The sequence below is a fragment of the Grammomys surdaster genome, unplaced genomic scaffold, assembly GCF_004785775.1.
Source record: "Grammomys surdaster isolate TR1022 unplaced genomic scaffold, NIH_TR_1.0 270, whole genome shotgun sequence".
In the NCBI taxonomy this organism is placed as follows: domain Eukaryota; kingdom Metazoa; phylum Chordata; class Mammalia; order Rodentia; family Muridae; genus Grammomys; species Grammomys surdaster.
In genome coordinates, this window is record NW_021604711.1 from 1255846 (window position 1) to 1276644 (window position 20799).

Genomic DNA, 20799 nt, shown 5'->3' on the forward strand with positions numbered 1-20799 from the left:
CTCTCTCTCTCTCTCTCTCTCTCTCTCTCTCTCTCTCTCGTTGTTTGGCAATTTCCTTTCCTTTTCCTGCTGTGTCTCTAGAGTGTCGATGTAAAAACAACAGGTATGAATGCGACCCACGATGAGATGGGAGGTTCGGCGGTGGTTCGTGGGAGCACCACTGTGTTCCACAGGCAGGGCTCTCTGCAGATAAGGCCCTGGACAGCAGAGCCACTGTCAGCCCTTCACAAATGGGTCAAGGAGATATGTTGCTTTTAATGAATGTTAACTTGTAACTAATTGCTGGGAAGGCAGCGGACTCAGTGACATGGTTAGATATGTTACATTTTATAAATTTTGTTTTTGAAACAGGGTTTTTGCTCAGGGGTCCAGGCTGGCCTTGAAGTTTCAATATTACTGCCTCAGTTGGAATTACGGGCCTAGTCATTTCTGTCTCATCTTTTGTTGTAATGTTGTTCCTGGTAAGAGAGAGCTCCGACTGAGCTCAGTCCGGTAGAAGCTTGAACAAACCTGAGCTATAGAGGATGCTGAATACTCTAAGTCAACTGAAGGCAGTTAGTTACAATGACAACAGCAACAACTACAAACAGCAGAACAGACACTGTCATATGTCAAATAAAGTGGGGCAGTAGCAGTACACACCTTTAGTCCCAACACTTAAAGGGAGGCAGGGAGGCAGGACTCTGAGTTCAAGACCAACCTGGTTTACAGAGCAAGTTCCAGGACAGGCAAAGCAACATAGAGAAACCCTGTTTTGAAAAATTAAAACATTTTTGTTTGTTGTTTGAGACGTGTTTTTTTCTGTGTAGCTCTGGCTGTCCTGGAACTCTCTGTGGAGACCAGGCTGGCTTTGAATCCAGAGATCTACCTGTTTCTGCCTCCCGCTGAGTACTGGGATTAAAAGCATACGTCACCACTTTTTATAAAGTGAGGTACTGCCTCTTTCCTTTTCCTAGATTGGTTTAATCGTGGTATGTGCCTCACATCTGGGCCCTCCTGTGCCATGTACCCTCTGGGTTTCATATCTGGTGGGGTAAGTTTAAGGCACTCCACACACGGCCTGCTATTGACATCTTAAGGATGTAGGTTCCCAGGTCCATTGTTAGCACCTCAAAGCATTGCTGAGGCCCAGCAGTTTATAGGGAAAAGGTTTCTTTAGCTCACACTTGAGGACATTTAAGAGCCCAGCACCAGCTGAGAGCACAGCACTAGCTTCTGCTGAGATCCAGTGGGGGCCTCGGAGCTCCATCATCACACGCAGATGGCACCGTGTCTTCTGGTAGGAGCAAGCAGTCACACAATGAGGCTGAAGGCAAGGGGGGGTTGGACACCTGGCGTCTTTTCCGTACAGTTTGCTCTCATAGGAACAAATTAGGTCCTGAGATCTCACAGAGCCCAGCCTGACCTCAAACTTACCATGTAGTAGGGTAGCCCTGAGCAGCTCTTCCTGCCTTCACTTTTCCAGGGCTGGGGCTACAGGCATGTGTCACCATGCCCAGTATATGCAGTGCTGGCTTGGTGCGTTCTAGACAAGCTCTCTACCTACTGAGCCCCGTGAGAACTATATTAGCCCCATCTTTGGCCAGCATCCCTGTGACTTAATCACCCTTCACTAAATGTCACTTCTTGAAGGCCCCACTACGTCTCAGCTACACCACACTGAGGACCAGGCTTTCAGCACAATAACCTTTGGAGGCCACATTTCATTAGCCAAACACTGGGTCAGAGAGCAGGTAATTTACCTGGAGTTGATATCAGCAGCTATGTGTGACACCCAGGGTGAAGAAGGACACTGGACTTTCCCTCTTAGCACACTTGCCCCACCCCCTGACCTGTGGGCTAATCCCTGGGTAGTTGGGGAGTAACAAAATCTACTTGAGAGGATAGCACAAGCCAGCTCCTTACTAGACTACCAAAACCTGGGGTTTGCTTTAAGACCTTCCAGTTTGGGATCACACCAAGTAACCTAGGTAATGCAAATATAATAAGTTTCTGTCACTCAGACTTCCCCTAAAATGTGAAACTATAACCCTATGTACATGTGACTTTGGACAGTGTCCAGTCATAACATCTACACATGAGGAACCTGGCACACAGTATATGTTCAATAAACATTGGATGTTGTTTGTGTGCGAGCACGTGTTTTCATTCTTAGTCCAGAGGAGGAAGGGAGTGTCCTGCTCTCTCCCTCTCCACCTTACTCTTTTGAGGCAGAGTCTCTTACCAAATGTGGAACAGTGGACTTTAGGCTTTCCCTGGTTTACCTAAGGTGGCTGCTGCCCTAGATTAGAAAAGGCATTTGGTTTGATAATCCCAAAGGATCCACGTGGCCATCTGAACCATGGAGACTGGGCATTCCTCTGGGCAGACAAGCTCTTTGAAATTGAGGTGCTGAGCTGGGCATCATGCACAAGTCTTTAATCCTAGTACTCAGGTGGCAGAGGCAGGCCAAACTCTGTGAGTTCAGGGCCAGCTTGATCTACATAGAGAGTTCTGGGACAACCAGGGCTACAGAGTAAGACCTTAGCTCAAACAACAACAAAAACAAAAAGCAACCAGCCAAACAAACAAAAAACCAGAAAAACAGGAGCTGCGGAGGCCCCTTGGCTCTGAGCAATGGTGTCTACTGTACTTGGCCCGTTTTGTTTTCTCCTGTTTTCCTTGCAGGTTGTGAATGTCACTGGAATTTCAGTAGGGACTGGCTTAGCCTCAGCTTGTGACACACTGATGTCTCAGGTGAGAACCCCATTGCCCACACGGGTCCTTGGCAGTTGCCTAGGGAACTGCACCCTGCGGTTTGGTGGGGGCAGCCCTTTAAGAGTGGACAGCACCGTTGTTACTCAGTCACGGGACAAGACTCAGCTGACTTAGCTGTGACTCCCATCAGGCTTCATGGACGAGAAGGCTGCATGCCAATGGCAGCACCGCAGTGAGCCATGCAGTAGGGAAAGTAGCAAACACACCCTAGGTGGCGCCACATTCCTTCGGGTGTCCCCCCCCCAACAGTTTAAAGCAACTTATTATTCTGTTTGGGATCTTTCTGCCTCCTTAGAGTTTCTGTTTACATGTCATTTAGCTCAAGGGCCTCCACTTTCATTGTTTGGGTTTGACCTGGTCCTGTTCACGACACAGCCAGGTACAGAAGCACAGACAGATCAATGGCTCCTGTTGTGTTTTGTGGACAGCTCTGGTCTCCTGACCTGGCCTACACAGGGCCTGAGTTTTCCTCGTCCCTCCTTCTGAGCTCCCCTGTAAGTGGCTTTGCACTCCTGGTCCTGGACTGGACTCAGTTCCCATCAACACCCTTTCCATTGCTGCCTAGCCCACTGGGCTTAGCCTTTGCTAGGTCTCCTTGGGTCTTCTGCAAGAAAACAGCCAGGTGAAGACAAAATTATCCTTAACTGTTAGGCGACCTCAGCAGTGGGTGTCTCTCTTCATCAAGTCCTTGTCTGTGCATATTCCCTTCCCAAAGCTCCACTCTGCTCCTCTATGCTCCAAATGAACAGCCTCAGTTCGCAAGAGCAGGGCACAATTGTCTTAGAACACATAGGATGCCGCGGTGTCAGCTGGCTGGCAGGCGTCTGGCAGCCATATTCCCCCACCTTGAGCCTGGACTCACCCCTTGGGCAGGGCAGCAGGGCCTGCTGGAAATGTGAAGCCTTGGCTGCCACGTTCACAGAAACATTGTTTTTTTCCAAGTCTTTTGGAGGCAAGAACTTGAAGCGCGTGGGGGTCATACTCCAAAGGGGCATCCTCATCCTGCTGCTCTGCTGCTTCCCTTGCTGGGCCATCTTCCTCAACACCGAGCGCCTGCTGCTGTTCCTAAGGCAGGACCCGGAAGTCGCCAGGTGAGCACCGGCTCAGAGTCCCCAGTGAGCCATAAGTGGCTGGCACTCTCAGCTGACCAGCTGGATGTGAGTGCTTGGGACCAGACGCTATGACTGTGGCCACAGAGTGACAGGCACAGGGCCAAGGCAGTACACAACAATGCACCGGGCTACCTTGGTCCATCATCCTTCCACACTGTTCTCTGGACGGGGAGTCCAATGCACAGTTGTCTTCACTGCTGCGTTTAGGGCAGGAAGGGTTAAACTTAACACTCTAGTGGGATCTCTGCTCCTGGACTTGATGCTTCCCCTCATCCCCAAAGGTTTCTGCATTGCACTGTGCTCAGCTTGTAGCATGTTTTCCTGTCGGGGGCGTGATCCCTCCTTCCACACGGGATAAAGTCTCTGCTGCCCATTCCCGCTACTTAAGTAACCACTTAGCAGCCCTTAAGTAACCCTGATGCAGACAGAGTGCAGGAAACCGGTTTGACTCAGTATCTCCCACATAGGGGTTCATTTTTAATTTTTAGAAGATACCCTGGGCTGGATCAGAAGTGGTGACCAGAAACCACTTCACTGTCGGCTGAAAGCTGTCTTGTTGTTCCAGGCTAGCCCAGGTTTATGTGATGATTTGCATCCCCGCTCTTCCTGTAAGTCTCACAGCTTACATTTCATTGTGTTTCATTATTAGTGTATGGTCATAGAAATAATTATGATAATCATAAGTAATGATTTCCACTGAGACATTTTCATATGTGTATAATGCCCTTAGATCATACCCAACTTCCTCTTTCCTTCTTCCCCTTCCCCCAGTTCCCATGACCCTTCTCAACTTCCTCTGTTCTAACCCTCCCTCTCAAGTCTACATATGAGAGAAAAATATGTAATAGTTGTCCTTCTGAGTCTGGCTTTTCACTGAAACGAGGAGCACAAGTTTGTTTACTTCCCTAAAGATGACATGATTTTAATCTTAATGATCGAATAGTATTCCATTGTTTTATGCAAGCTGCATTTTCTTTATCCATTTGGCTACCAAAGCTGATTCCATAATGTGTGATGATTACTCTCAAATGTCAACTTGGTGAGGTCTAGAATTGCTCTGGAGCCCAGCCTCAAGAACGCCTTTGGAGAATTATCTTTATTAGGTTGATTTGAAAGCCTACCCACTATGGGTGGCACCATTCCTTGGGCTTCGTTCTAAGACTGCACAGATGGGAGAAAGCCAGCTGAACACAAGTTCTCATCTCTCTCTGCTTCTAGACTGTGAATACAACAAGACCTCAGGCTGCTGCTGCCATGATCTGTGCCCCTAAACTGTGAGCCAAAATGAACCATTTACCCTTTACATCGCCTAAATTATATTTTATTTTGCGTATGTGCATGTACTATCATACCATGCATGACACATGGAGGTCAGAAGACAACATGTGAAAATCAGTTTTCTCCTCCCACCGTATGGGTCCTGGAGATGGAACTTAGGTTGTCAAGCTCAGTTGCAAACATCGTTACCCACTGGGACATCTCGTCAGACCTTACATTGCCATCATCACAGTAACTTATCGCAGCAATAGGAAAACAACTGGGACCATGGCTAGTTGTGAACAGTGCTGCAGTAATAGAACAGTGCTGCAGCAATACAACAATGCTTGTGTGCATACACGTGAGTGGCGCAGAGAAAACAGTGCAGTAGCTCTGTCTTGAAATCTTTGACGAATGTCCAAGCTGGTTTCCAGACTGGTTGTACTGATTGACATTCCCATGGATCTTGTGTGAAAGTTCTTTCCCCTACATTCTCTCCAGCACTTGTTTTTCTGATAAAAGCCATCCTGACTTGGTTGAGATGGAATTTGATTTGCATTCTCTTGATGGCTAAGGGTGTTGGGCATTTAAGTTTGTGGGCCTCCTTTTCTTGAAGCTAGTCTATTTGGTTCTTTTGCCCAGTTTGTAAATTGGTTTGTTCATTCTTGTTTCTCTATATGCTCTGGATATTAATCCTCTGGTAGGTAGGAGCCAGCAAATGCTTTCTTCCCTTTGGTGGACCACTTCTTTATCTTATTCTTTCTTTTTCTTGGGCTTTGGGGTCCTATTCTAGAAAGTTCTTGCCTATGCCTTTACTGTGAGGTATTTTCCAAGTGTTTTCCTCTAGTAGTTGTAGATTTTCGGTGTTTTGGCCCATTTTGAGTTGATTTTCATACAGAGAGAAGGGGGGGAGGACTCTCAGTCTTTTATAGTTCTGTGTAATGGGAAATATTCAAAAAGGATGGCCACTGGCTCCCAGCTCTGCCACCATGTTCCTGCACTAGAGTCTGGCACCGGCTTGGCCAGCTCCGAAGCCTCCATAGCTCTAGGCATGGCCCCTGGGCCAACTCCGATATGCCCACGGTGCTTGGCTTAATCCCAGACAATAACCGCCATCCTCGAGGTAGATGTTACAATACCCAGTACCTGGTAGAAATAATGCTTAAAGTTAACCAATGGATTTATATATCAGCAAATACTCAAATCACAAGATGTGTACACAATTTAGAAGGTTATCCCAATATTCCTAACCTTTGGAATTCATATCTACCAATTTGCTTGATGCCATGCAGGTACACGTATGCAGCCATTTCGCCTCCCTCGCTCTCCCTGCGTCTCTCTGCTTGTTTGTCTCTCTGTCTCTCTGCCACCTTTAGCTCTGCCTCCTCTCTTTTTCCTGTCCATTCACAGGCCTCCTGCTACAAATAGATTGGTCAGGGAAATTTCTGCCACAGTTCTATGGTCCAGTTTTGCTAGGACCACTCATTCGAAGGTGCATTTCCTCTAACATGTTTCTGGTTTATTTGTTACAAGTCAGCATCTGTGTGGGCTGACTTTTAGGTCCTCCCCTCTATTGATCTGTTTGTGGTCAGTATCTGCCATCTTTGTCACTATGGCTCTGTAGTGTAATATGTAGTCAGATACTGTGATTCCTCCAACACTGCTCTTTTTGCTCAGGATTGCTTTGGACAGTCAGTGTTTTAGAGGTGTTATCCTATTTCCGTGGAAAATGTTATTGGGATTTTGATGGGAAATACATTGAATATTTAGATAATCATAATAAAGTCATTTTACCAATATTGATTCTGTCAATGCATGAACATGGGAGACCTCTCCATTTTCTAGTGTCTCCTTCCTGTTCTTTCTTGAGAGCTTTAGTTCTGGAGGCCTTTCACCTCCTTCATGCCTATTGGCACGTATTTATTATTCATTGGTATTGTAAGTGGAATGGTCTTGATTTCTTTGTTGGTGAGTACACTGGTGTCATGGAAGAAGGTTATTGATCTTGTGTCATGCTATTTTGTAGAAATTATTTAACAAATCTAAGAGTTTTCTAGTGGAGCTTTGAAACCCTTTAAGTATAGGTTAGTATTGTCTGCAAATAGGGATAATTTGACTTTTTGTTTTCCTTTTTCCATTTGCTTGCCTTGTTGCTCTGGCTAAGAGTTCAAGGGCTACACTGACTCAAAATGGTGAGAGTAGATATCTTTGTCTTGTAGAGAAAATGCTGTTTGTAATGTGATAGGTTTGCACCTATTGTTTGTTTGCATTTGTGTACATCAAGAAAAGAGGCTAATAGTTTGTTGCTGTGCCCTTACTTGACTTTGTAGGGTGGCTTTGTGAGTGTCCCTTCCATTTCTATTTTATGGGACATTTGCGGTACTTCTGTTGGCTCTTCTTAAGGTCTGATAGACTCAGCATCGAACCCCGTTGGTCCTCGCCTTTCTGTTTTCCTGGGGGAGCTGTCTCAGGCTCACTGCTGATGACCAGATGTCTGCACCTCTCTGTTCTGCTTTGGTAGTTCAAGTGTGTCAAGAAAGCTACTCATCTCTTCTAGGCCTTCCGGTTTATCGGAATGTCCTTCCGGTTTATCGGAATGTCATTTTTAAGGCATGACCTAATGATTGCATTTGCCTCTAATTTTATTGCTTTGGGCCTTCTTTCTCTCTTTTGGTTGGTTTAGCCTTAAAGTCCATCAATCTTGCCTGTTTTCTTAAATAACCAACTCCATCTCATGGATTCTCTGTGCTCTTTAGTCTCCACCTTAGTCATCTCAGAGCTGACTTTTACTGTGTCTTTTCTTCTGCTGATTTGGGATCTGTGTATTATAGTTCTTCTAAGACCCTGAGTGCGTTTTCTTTTATTGCAACGTCTGTTTTTTTACATAGGCAATTATTGCTAACAACAATGATCAAGCAAAGGCTTAAATATAAAGTCATTGACAAGCCAAAAAAAAAAAAGAAAAAAAAAAAAGATGTTTATGGGGGATGAGGGCAGGGGGAATGAAAGAAAATTTAAGGAGAAAACCAGAGAAAGAAAATGGAGGGGAAGGCCAAATCTGTTTAAAGCCACTGAAACAAAAGAATATAAAATCCAACACACAGGAGAGCAAGCAAACAAACTGCAACATGAGGATGAGGCTGTTTTTTCCTGCCCCTGGGGCTGCGGGGGGTGGGGGGGTAGAGTGGAGGGTGGGGTAGTGGTGAGGGAGGGGAGAGGAGAAGGGCTTGGCTATGCTCCGGACTGGTGCCCTGGGATCCAGGTCTTGAGTCCTTCCCCGAAGGACAAAGCTGGCTAGATTCCAAGTAGCTCCTTGGACAGTGGGGTCCCAGTGTGAGGCAGCAGCTGGTCAGAGATGTGATCACATTGAGCTGAACCTATACCTATATCTCACTGGGGTACAGAGCAGGCGGCCAGTGAGGAGCCCCAGCTGGCTGCCCCTACCCAGACGCTGGGTCAGGGCTACTTGGGTGTTGGGGAGCCTGGTGCATAGATCAACATCCACAGTATCCCTGAGGGTCACCCTTATACTCAGGCCCTTGCACTGGGGCTCTGGGACTGAGCTTCCTGTCTCCCGGGGACTGGCCTGGCTCCTGTACACCTGCAGCTGGGAGGCTTATTGGGAAGACTGGGCTGCAGGCCATTGCTTCTGTCTTGAAGCAGCTCAAGGTTCAGGATTTCTGTCTTCCAACACCTCGTGCTTATCACAGTGCTGTTCCTGATTGCTTATCTCATGATGCCTCTCTTTTCTTTTTACAAACTGTCTTGCTATATAGCCTTGGCAGACTCAAAATTTTCTAATCTTCAATTTCTGAATACAGTGTCACAGACAGAGGGCCACCCTGTCCAGGACACGGTTACTTTTGGTTGCATCCGCAAAATACTTCACACCCCTCTGATGTTTGCAGCTGGGGATCTGCCACTTAGAACCTGCTCTTTTCTGCTCTTCGGGAAGTAAATTTTTCAACTGCTCATCCTGGCATTTCTTTAGGATGAATGCTGTTTTCTGGATTTTGATGTCACATAATCAAAAAGGAAGCATCCTGAAAAGAAAAAAGAAAAGGAAAGAAAAGAAGAACAGTACAGAACAGACAAAGATAACAGAGAGGACTCGGCAGTAGCTTCTCACAAAGCCTCCCAGTCCTTGACAAGGGTGTCCGAGCACACACTGGAGAGAGGGGAGTGGTCTGAGAAAGGCGACTCTCCACACGCAGAAGAATCAAAGTAGATCTCCACCTCTCAATGGAGGGAGGATCACAGACCTTAAGTATAATGGGAAACTGAGAGCACCCAAGGAAAACACGAGAGCCAGGCACAGGTCAGGGCTCCCTCTGAGAAGGCAGACAACAACACAGGAAATAATCCTAAAATTTAGCAAATGGGATGACATGGAATTAAAAAGTTTCCTCATGGCAAAGAAAATAGTCATCAGTAGAGGAACCAGTCCTGGCCAGTTATACATCCCACATGGGATAAATACTTAGAATATACAAGGAACACTAACGTTTAAATGGTAATGGATTCGATAAAAGAGAAAATAAAAGTCTCCAATAAATATTTGAAAAAAGTATTCGATTGTCTTTAGCTAACAGAGAAGAAAGCACATATTAAAAGTGCCTTGACAGTCCATGTGAGCTCAGGGAGACTAGATCTTATCAAGAAAACGAGTGAGGTCAAGTGCTGGCCAGGAGGTGGGAGTGTAAACTGCTCTGGTTACCATGGAGATCAACATAGAGGTTCCTCAAAAAACTAAGTATGTATTTACTCCATGATCCCACCGTCCACTTGTGGCTATATGACTGAAGGACACCTGCATGCCATGGACATGCCTGTAGATCTGCCAAGGCGTGGAATGAGGCTGGATGTCCATCAACAGATGGCCAGATAAAATGGTATGCAATTTCATTTCGCTGTTAAGAAAAATGGGATGCTTGCTGGTAAACACAATCTGAGTTTAATCCTCAGGGACACGCATGGTGGAAGAGAATTAATTCCTGCCTTGTTTTCTGACCTCCACACGTGTGTGCTATGGACACATGCATGCACATATGCACACAGAAGTAAAAATAAATATAAATATAAAAAAGAAAAGAAAATGAATAGAACTGGAAACCACTGTATTAAGTAAAGTAAGCCAGACTCAGAGAAACAAATATTGTATCTTTTCTCTATTATGCAGAATGTAGGTTTAAATATCTCTCTGTGTGTATGCATGTTTGTATATATATGTATATATATACATGTATATGTTTATATATTTGCATAAAGTATTTGTGTGTGTGTATAACACAAAAGTAGAAAGGGAACTATGGGAGGGGAGGAAAGTGTCTATACAGAGGGAGGACAGTAAGACTGGGCGGTGCAGTACATATCATCAAAACAGAAGGAGAAGCAATGGAAGGAAGGGGACCAACAGGAAAGGCAGTAGAGCTCAGGGGACAGTGATGGGAGAATAAGGACAAAGTGCAATTTTACATACGTACATATATGTGTATATATAAACAACCCATATCTATCTATCTATCTATCTATCTATCTATCTATCTATCTATCTATCTATCTATCTATCTATATCTCCAAATGAAGCTCTTTTTCTTTTTGGCCAGCATATAGGCCAAAAACTTAATAAAAATTCTAGAACTTGACATGTATGGAAACGTTATAACGAAACCCACTAATGTTTAAAATGAGCATTCGATAGAAACTGAGCTGCAGCGTAGCTCTGCAGCAGGCATTTGCTGAGTGCGAGCAAAGCCCTGGGTTTGACCCACAGAAATGCACAAACAACAACAAAAGCAGAAGCCAATTGAGCTCTTGTGTTTTCTGCTTAATCTTCTAGGCGGCGTTCCTTTTCCAGCTGCAGACGCGGTATTTACAGAGCCAGGTATTCTCTTGTATTTTCATGGCACACTACTGTGGGAAATGTAGAACAAGTGTCTCAAAAGAATTTTCTGTAATAATCTGTACCTCGTTCCCCTGCAATTCATTTCTGTGACTCTCACACACTTTGGAAACATACGGCCCTGTGGTTGCGTGTAAGAGATGGCCGTGCTACGGAGTCATCTGACTCAGCCCAGTCTTCCTTATGTCTCTCTGCAGCCTTCACATCAAACCCTTCCCTACTCTTGTGGCTGGCTGGTAGCTTTGCTTTGGGCCTGGGGGCCTAACTCCGTTATTGATACTGACTGGGAGGGTCTAGAGTTACTGCAGCTACACTTGTAAGTGTGGGCAGGGACACTGTGTGTGCTGGCAGAAGGGGAATTGAAGGAGGGGGCCAGAAATGAGTGGATTGAGCCCCTTTCCGTGTCTTGTCCCAGGCCACCTAAGCTTGCTAGCCTTTGAATAGAAAGCCTAAGCCAGAGTGAAAATAGCTCTGCCTTAACAGTAGACAACTCTGTTTGATTGCTGGAGACACTTAACATCAGGACTGGTGAGAAGTTGAATCTGAGGACTAGGGAAGTGTAGATAGCATAAATAATAGGAATGAGTGTTGCCAGGCACAATGATTACATGCCTTTAATTACAACACTATGTGCTCTGTGAGTTCAAGGGCAGCCTGGTCTACATAAAGAGTAGCCAGGGCTACATAGTGAGACCGTATCTCAAAAAGAACAACAGAAGGAACATCATACACTGTTAGGCAAAGGGCTGGACATTTTTCTACACACTTGCTTCGAAGCAAGCATATCTGGGTGCTGTGCATGCAAGAATATTCTCAGCACAGCCTTGAGAAGCAGTGGGGTCTGGACCCCAACACCCCCAAAGCCTGTGTGTTCTTCCTAAGAGCACTCCCTCTCTTCCCGGCTGCTGTGATCACAGCTTTGGAAATGGCCACCACAGGCTTCTGGGTGGCTCCGTAAGAAGCTGTATCAAAGGAGGGGACTCATTTGACTGTCGCCATTCCTAGCTTTTCTGCCGACCTCATACGACTTTACCACTGCCACCTATGTAGCTGTAAGTTTCACTTGGCAACCTAGCCAACTACCTTTTGAAAATGGTAATGTTTTCCTATTTGTTTGGGAATTTTAGGGCATCATTATGCCCCAAGTTATTGTTGGGATCGCAGCAAACATTGTCAACGTGGGCATGAATGCCTTCTTGCTGTATGTCTTGGACCTCGGAGTGGTGTAAGTGGAAACCCATTCACAACAAAGACTGCTGTGCGCCCTAGGGCTGGGGATGCGCGAGTGAAGCAGGGAGCGTGGACAGGTAAGCAGGCACCTAGCAGTCTGTGCTCAGGTGCTCTGCATGGCAGGTAAGAGCTGGCCCGAGGGCCCACAGGGGAGCAGCTAGCTAGCTCCCATTGTGGGAGAGGGGACGCAGAGATTAAGTAGAGAGACGTGCTGTGTTGGAAGAAGCAAAGTGGTTGGATCCCTGTTAGTTCTGACAAGCAAGCTGCTGCCACCTAGTGGCTGAGATGGGTGACCGACAGGAGTGGGCAGCAGCCTGAAAGGCCTCTCTCAGGGCCTCTGAGTTTTAAGTGACTGAGCCCAGTACCTTCTTGAGCCTTGATGAGAAGACCTCGTAATGAAAGAAAGACGTTAGGGGTACCCCAGTGATGGCCTGATGGCCTTCCCTCACTTAGCCCAGAGCTAGCCTCTGCATATATGGCTAGAGAGGCACACTAGCAAATGAAGACTGAGCCCACCGGTTTCTGTGTTCAGGGCACTGTGTTCATTAGTCAGTGAGTCTTGACAATGTACTCATAAATATATAACAGCAATTACAGAAAAAGAGGCCATGAATTTGAAAGAGATCAGTGTGTGTGTGTGTGTATGTTGGGGGGTAGGTTGGTAGAAGAAAAGGGAAGGTGGAAATAAAAAATATATAATTAAAATAAGTTAATATGTTAGAAATTAAGGAGACTAAAAACAAAATAGAGTATGAGTTATCCCAACTGTTGGGTGACTTAGCTGTTATTTGTTTGGTTTCCATGCATATGTTAGTGTGGGGTCTGAGTATCAATGAAACCATGTCAGCCATAATTAAGGAGGAACATGGGTAGGGGTGAAGCTCAGTGATAGAGAGCTTGCCTGACATGCACAAGGCCTGGTTCCCATACTGTCTTCTTCACACCAGAAGGATGGAGGCTGTATCAGCCAGAGTTTCCTGGAAAAAGAGTATGTGTTTGTATACATACATTCATACATACATACTCAAACACATACACATTACAAAAGGGGAATTCTTGGGTGGACTTATGTAATAAGAGCTGGGCAGTCTAACAATGGCCATCCACCCACTGGAGGTGCCTCAGCCATTCCAAATTGACACTGAAGGCCTGGGAGCTCTCTGTGGGGTACTGGGGGTATGTCCAATTTGAAAGACTGAGGAAGCTTGTTTTAGTCAGGGTTGTATTGGTGATAAGACACCATGACCAAAGCAACTTGAGGATGAAAGGGTTTATTCTGCTTACACTTCCACATCATATCACAGAAGTCAGGACAGGAGCTGATGCAGAGTCGTGAAGAACACTACCACTAACTTGCTCAGCTTGCTTTCTTGTACTTCTTATACCACCCAGGACCACCTACCCAGGGATAGCCCCGCCCACAGTGAGTTGGGCCCTCTTATCAGTCATTAGTCAAGGAAACCAAGGCAACACCTCACAGGACAGTCTTGGAGGGATTCTCTCTCTTAAGAGTTCCCCTTCTCAGATGTGTCTAGGTTTGTGTCACACTGGCAAAAAGCCAAACAAGAACACAGCTGTAGTCTGATGACAGTGAATGCTAATAGCATCAATAAACACCTTTACCTCGAAAGGACAGGATGCTTGCAGACTCAGGCATGATTCCTTCTTTTAACGTCTTTGTATCTGGACTACTTGCTTGCCGGATGGTATGGTCTCCCCTCAGTCAGGGCCTCCTATGTCCACTTCTATACATGCACTGTAGAACCACACAGGTGTTTTGTTTGTTTGTTTGTTTGTTGTTTTGTTTTTAATCATTTCTAGAAATTTCTTAGTTCAGCCAAGTTGACAAACAAGGGCAACCATCACCTGGGCATGGTCAGAGCACAGAGAGAGCATATCATGGACCCGTGGGTTGACTAGACATCACAGAGGGCCCAGGTTCCCCTATGGAGAGCACCACAGAGACAGAATGTTGGACTTTTCCTGAAAAGAAATGCCCAGGATAGTTTGGAGTATGGAAAAAGGAGGAGGAAATACAGGGATGGGTTCAAAAGATTCATCTCCATAAAGACAGACAAATCTATTACGTATGGATTCAGCCAAAACACAAAAGGAAGACAGTGCAGGCACTCCAAGCTCACCACCAAACACAAGCTTCTGGGGGCGGGGGTGGGAGCATGGGGCATAGGGGGGAGTGCTCTGTTGGTTCGAGTTTGGAAGGATACACTCAAACTAGCCATGGCCTTTTCTCCTGCAGAGGGTCGGCCTGGGCCAACACCACCTCCCAGTTCTTCCTGTCTGCCCTGCTTTTCCTCTACGTGTGGTGGAAGAGAATCCACATCCACACTTGGGGAGGTATGTGACACTGGGGCCTGGCGTTGCACAGGGGAGGCTCATGGTCCACGTCCACACTTGGGGAGGTATGTGACACTGGGGCCTGGTGTTGCACAGGGGAGGCTCATGGTCCACGTCCACACCTGGGGAGGTATGTGACGCTGGGGCCTGGCGTTGCACAGGGGAGGTTCACGGACACAGCTCTGCGTTGTGGATTTCTTTCCCCCATATATGTTCCAGATTTTTCTTAATCTTTTAGGAAATCTCAAAACATGGAAAGTGTTCATTACTGAAAATAGAAGAGTTACTAGGGACAGTGTGCGATTGTGTGTTTGTGTGATTACCAAAATAGCCCTTTGTCCATGAGACACTATGCTAGATACTGGGTCTTAAGTTACAGTAATTTTAAATATTTAATGAATTAAAACATATTTAATATTAAATCCTGTTTCTTGAAAAAAAATCATGGTATACGATTGGATTACTGTCATATCAACTTAACAGGGGAGACTGTTCTCTCACCAACTAGGACCACTCGCAGAGGCTAAGTAGCCCAGAACCTTTGAGTGGGCACCCACAGGCTTATTAACTAGAGTGTTGTTTTGTTTCTGTTTTTTCCAACTTTACTGAGGCAAAGTTGATAAAATTTGTATATATTTAAGGTGTGGCGGTGTGGCTGTGATTTTTTTTATTGTGGTAGTTTGTTGAGCTACGTCCCACCACTTTTGCGTTTTTTTAAGTTTTGAGACAGGGTTTTGCTAGTTGCCCGGGGTAGCTTCAAGTTTGTAGATTCTCTCCCTCCCTGGCCTCTTACCTTACTCCCTCAACCCCCATCTCAGCTTTCCGAGTAACTGGGATTTCAGGTACACACCTTTGTGATAACCCGATGTGATTATGCCTGTATTGTTGTGTGTGCATGTATGTGCATGTGTGCACATGTGTGTATGTGTGAATGTGGGTACAAGTGTTCACATGTGTATGTGGAGGCCAGAGGGTGACATCCAGTGTCTCCATCAATTGCTTTCCATCTTATTGAGATCATCTGTCATTAACCTAAAGCCCCCCAGGTTGGCTATACAGTCTCCCCAGGGACTCCCTATCTCCCCCACTTTGGGATTGCTGGTGAACACCATCATGCCTACATGGGTCCTGGGGATCTGAATTTGGGTCCTCCAGCTTGTGGAGCAAGCACTTGATTGATTGATTGCCATCTGCAGGGCTCATTACAAAACAGCTGAGTGTTTAGATGGTTTATTTTCAGAAATGTCTATTTGAGTCCTTTTTCCCCCCTTTTGCTATTGAGTTATATGTTATATATTTTGATTTAAACTCCTTATCAGATACATTAGATATTTCCTTCCATTCTGTGGGTTACCCTTTTATTTTAGTTTTATGTTTTTCTTCTTGGTCGCCTTTTGTAATGTTGCCTGTTCTTTAATCTCATGGGCAAAAGGTCATTACCAATCCTGGTACCATGGCCTCTCCCCCTATGATTTCTTTTTTGAGATAATAATTCTTGAATCCATCTGAGTTGCTGTTTGTATATGGTATAATCTTTAAATTTTTTAACTCTAAATCTTAAAATCTTACCTAAAATGATCTTACTTCAGCTTGACTTTTGCCTGCAGAGATCCAGCGTTATCAACATTACCACTGAAGAGATGGCCTTCCCTGGTTCTGTGGCCTCAGAGCTTTTAGTGAAGATTGATGTGTCTGCCGTTTTCTGTGGTAGTACCATACAGTTTCAGTTTTGATAGCTTTGAAATATGGTTTGAAATCAGGATGTTCCCATTACTGGTATTTTTCAAGATTGTTGTGGTTCTGCAGGATTGTGTTTCAAGAACTTTTTTTTTTCTATTTTTGTGACAAATGCTATTGAAATTTTGACAATGATTGTTAGATAATGTTGGATACTGTGGACTGTCTTAGTTAGGGTTTCTATTGCTGCAATGAAACACCACAACCAAAAAGCAAGTTGGAGAGGAAAGTGTTTATTCAGCTTACACTTTCACACTGCTGTTCATCACCAAAGGAAGTCAGATAGGAACTCAAATAGGGCAGGATCCTGGAGGCAGGAGCTGATGTGGAGGCCATGGAGGGATGCTCTCCAAGGCTTGCTCTGCCTGCTTCTTAAAGAATCCAAGACGGCCTGCCCAGGGGTGGCCCCACCCACAATGGGCTGAGCCCTCCCCGGTGATCACTAATAGAGAAAATGCCTTACAGCTGGATCTCATGGAGGCATTTTCTCAACTGAGCCTCCCTTCCTCTCTCTATGACTCTATCTTGTGTCAAGTTGACACAAAACCAGTCAGTACCGGGTGTTTTGACAGTCCTGATACCTCAGGTCCGAGACCATGAAAACCTTCTGTTTGGGTGTCATCGGTCTTTTGCCCCTGAGCTAAAGCTTCCTTTGTACAATCACTGGCCTCCTTGCTTAGAAGTGGGATTTATTCTCTCAAATCTTCCTATTCCCCAGTACTCATGGCTGAGCCCCGGGTCTTCTACCTGCTTTCTTGTTCCACTCATATTTTACTAGTGTATAATTTACACAAACAATGAGTTTCAGCTGGGCAGTGGTGGTTTAATCCCTAGCATTCAGGAGACAAAGGCAGATGGATCTCTGAGTTCCAGGCCAGCCTGGTCTACAGAGCAGGATGGCCAAGGCTATACAGAGAGACCCTGTCTCGAAAAAAAAAAAAAAACAAACTAAAAAAATGAGTTTCATTATGAACTTTTAAAATATTTGTATGTGTACCTTGTGTACCTGTGTATGGTGTGTACAGCATGTATTGTCTGTACATGTGTACTGTTTATACATGTTTGCCTGTCTACTGTGTATATGTGTGGGCCACATGTATGTGTGTACCATGTATACGTGTGTACACATGTACCATGTATACTGTGTATACCATGCATGTGTAACATGGATGTGTACACATGTGAACTGTGTATATGTGTGTACCATGTATACCATGTGTACTATGTGTGTATATATATGTATCTCTAGTCTGTGTGTACCATGTGTACCACATGTGTACCATGTGTAGTGTCCCTCCTGCTGAATTCCCTCCTCCTCCTAGCTAGTCTCTCTTTTACTTAAAGGTACTTAACATGGCAATCTCCAGTTCTAGGGCAAACAACATAATTTTGTTGGTCTTTATGGCTGAACAACTCCACGGTGTACTTGTACTACACTTTCTTTATCGTTTTGTCTGTCGTCAGAGAGATCCCATTTATGCTGATCCCGTGCCATGGCTCTTATGACTCATGAGTTTGTAACTAGTGTCACATCATAAGTTTGCAGGTCTCTATTGCGTATGATTTCAGGCATAGCCTGGAGTGGAATAGCCAGACCACGTCATCCTATGTTTAGGTGTCTGAGGCCCTACCATACTGCCTTGCATTTTTCACCAGCAGGATATAAAGTTCCTTTCCCTTGAATTCTTGCTGGCAGTTGGTAGTTGCTTGTTTTCTTGATGATAGCTATTTTGATTGGCATAAGGAAAATCTCTGTGTACTTTTGATTTGTGTTTCCCTGGTGACTGAGGTTGTCCCAATTTTTCGTGCGTTTGCTGGCCGTTTTCTTCTTTGAAGCTACTCAATTCATTTACCCACTAACTCAATTCAATTAACCCACTAATTGACTAGATTAGCTAGATAGTGGTGGTGCATGCCTTTAATCCCAGCACTTGGGAGGCAGAGGCAGGCAGATTTACTGAGTTCAAGGCCAGCCTGCTCTACAGAGTGAGTTCCAGGACAGCCAGGGCTACACAGAGAAACCCTGTCTCAAAAAACAAACAAACAAAAAAATTTGACTAGATTAATCGCTCTTAGCCTTTTATTTTATGTATTCTGGATATCAGCCCACTATCAGAAGAATAGCTTGCAGAGATTTTTTTCTCCTATTTCATAGGTGGTCTGTCCACTCTGGTGGTCATTTCCTCTGCTGTGCCAGGGTCTTTCAATTCCATACAACTCAATTGCCAATCTCGATCTTCTTTCTTGACTTACTGGAGTTATTTTTAGAAAGTCCTTGTCTGAGCTTACTCTTGAAGTCTTTCTCTACAGAGATTTCAGAGTGTCAGGCCTTACATGAAGGCCTTTTATGCATTTTGAATAGGTTTTTGTTCGGGGTGAGAGATAGGGCTTGTGTTTTAGAGTACTAGTGAAGATCTGCCCCCTCCTCACACACACACACACCTTTCATTACCCAAAACAAGTGTAATTTACATATTCATGGTTTAAAACAAAATGAATCTGTGAAAAGTGCTTAAAACAAGGACACACTTAGGTCTCTGCTTTTCTTCTAGCCTGCCGTTTGCTTCCGTTTCACTTTTAAAAGCTGACAGAGATAGGTGAACATTGAGAGAATTCTCAGTGTTGCTCTGCCAGCCTCCACACCCGCACACCGGTACCATTCGCTAATTCCCTCTCTGCTCACAATGCTTAGTCATTTCTGAGTTTTTTCCAGGTCAAAATGAAGAAAATGATCTTTTTTTTTTTTTACAGCTTCACTGAAGTATAATTTGTATACTGTAAAATAGACTCATTTGGGATTATTTTCACTGGTTTATAGACTTAAATTAATGCGGTCTAGATTTAAAATGTTTCCATAACAGAACATAAGAAAAGCAACTTAATGTGGGAGGGATTTGTTTCAGCTAATGGTTTGTGAGGGGACAGGTCCGTCACGGTGGGGTTGGGGGTCGGGGGAGTGACTGCAGCAGCGTGAGGTGGCTGGTCACATTGCATGTGCAGTCAGGAAGTAGAGAAAGAAAAACGTGGTAATCACTGGCTTTCTTCTTCACTGGAAAGACACATTCACAAATACACACTCACACATACTCTCTCACACACACAGACACACACACTCTCATACACACTCTCTGACTCACACATACTCACAGTTTCTCTCTCTCACACTCTCTCACACACTCAAACACATTCTCTTACACACAAACACACTCTCTCATATACACATTCACACACACACACATACTTTCTCATACATTCACAATCACACACACTCATCCACATACTCTCTTACACTCACACACTCTCTCATACACTCACAAACACACACGCACGCACGCACGCACGCACACATAAACCATTTTAAGAAAGAAAGGTGAGAGGCTGCTCTCACTATATCCCAAAGAATCTAATAGACTGTGTTTTTATTCTCATTTGATTCTAGAGATTTTAGAGTTTCTTTCCTGATTTCTTCAGTGACATACTGTTCAATCTCCAGGTCTTTGTATACTTTTTTGGTTTCTCTTAGTAATGACTTTTAGTTTGTTTCCATTATCTGATGGTAAAAAAGAGGTTATTTTGTTTTATTTGGTAAGATTTTTTTTTTTTAAGAATGAATTGTGGTCTGTTTCAGAGATAGTTTCATGTTAAATATGTATTCCATGGCTGTTAATGGAATGTCTTCCACAGGTGTGTGTTTCATCCACATGATTTATAGTATGTTTGAATGTGGAAGTTTCACTACTGGTGGTTTGTTTGTTTTGTCTAGATGGGCTTCTATTTGTGAGATAAAAGTACTGAAATCATGCAAAACCACTGAATCTGGTCTAATATGTCCTCGATGTGCCTTACGGTATTTGTCTATGTAGTTGGGGCCCCGTTAAGTTCATATGGTTATCATACGCTCTTAATGGACAGTCCCATCGGCAGCATTTGGTGCCTTCTTAATCCTTCCGTCTCTGCTTGAAGTCTGCTTCTGCTTCAGCTTCTGTCTGGTTGGTGTATCATTTTCCATTTCTTTGCGTTCCCTGAGCCTGCATCTTTACCACTGTGGCATGCTTCTTGTGGATAACAAATAGTTAAGTGTTGCTCTTAATCCAATCAGATACTTTATATCTTTTAATGGAAGCATAGAGACCATTCACACACAGCATTATTTATTGTTCGCAGGGTTTTGCTGATTCCTCTAATGTTTTCATTGTGGAGTTGGCTATTTTAGTCTTTTCTCCTTTTCCACGATCACCTTATTCATGTACTCATTTAAGGGCTGGTGCCTTTTTGAATGGGACATGGTTATTTCCCAGTCCTTCTTTGTTCATCTGTGCATCATAAAGTTACCCTCTGTGCTTGCTCTCCTCCTCGTTTGTGGGTGGGATTCCTTTAAGCATCTTCTACAGGGTTGGCAGGTGGCTTTGTGCTTCCCTTAAAATAGCTTTTCTTATCTATTTATTTGTT

General features: G+C 44.6%; 1 protein-coding gene across 1 annotated transcript in view; it reads left to right on the forward strand.

Moving 5' to 3' along the window:
- Positions 1–20799, forward strand: part of LOC114628641 (multidrug and toxin extrusion protein 2) — a 37551-nt gene that overhangs the window by 1038 nt on the left and 15714 nt on the right. The window contains exons 3-8 of the mRNA XM_028776562.1: positions 2668–2736; positions 3700–3848; positions 4435–4477; positions 10966–11010; positions 12156–12253; positions 14516–14613. Of these exons, the coding sequence (XP_028632395.1) occupies positions 2668–2736; positions 3700–3848; positions 4435–4477; positions 10966–11010; positions 12156–12253; positions 14516–14613 (502 nt within the window). The remainder of the gene's footprint in view (positions 1–2667; positions 2737–3699; positions 3849–4434; positions 4478–10965; positions 11011–12155; positions 12254–14515; positions 14614–20799) is intronic.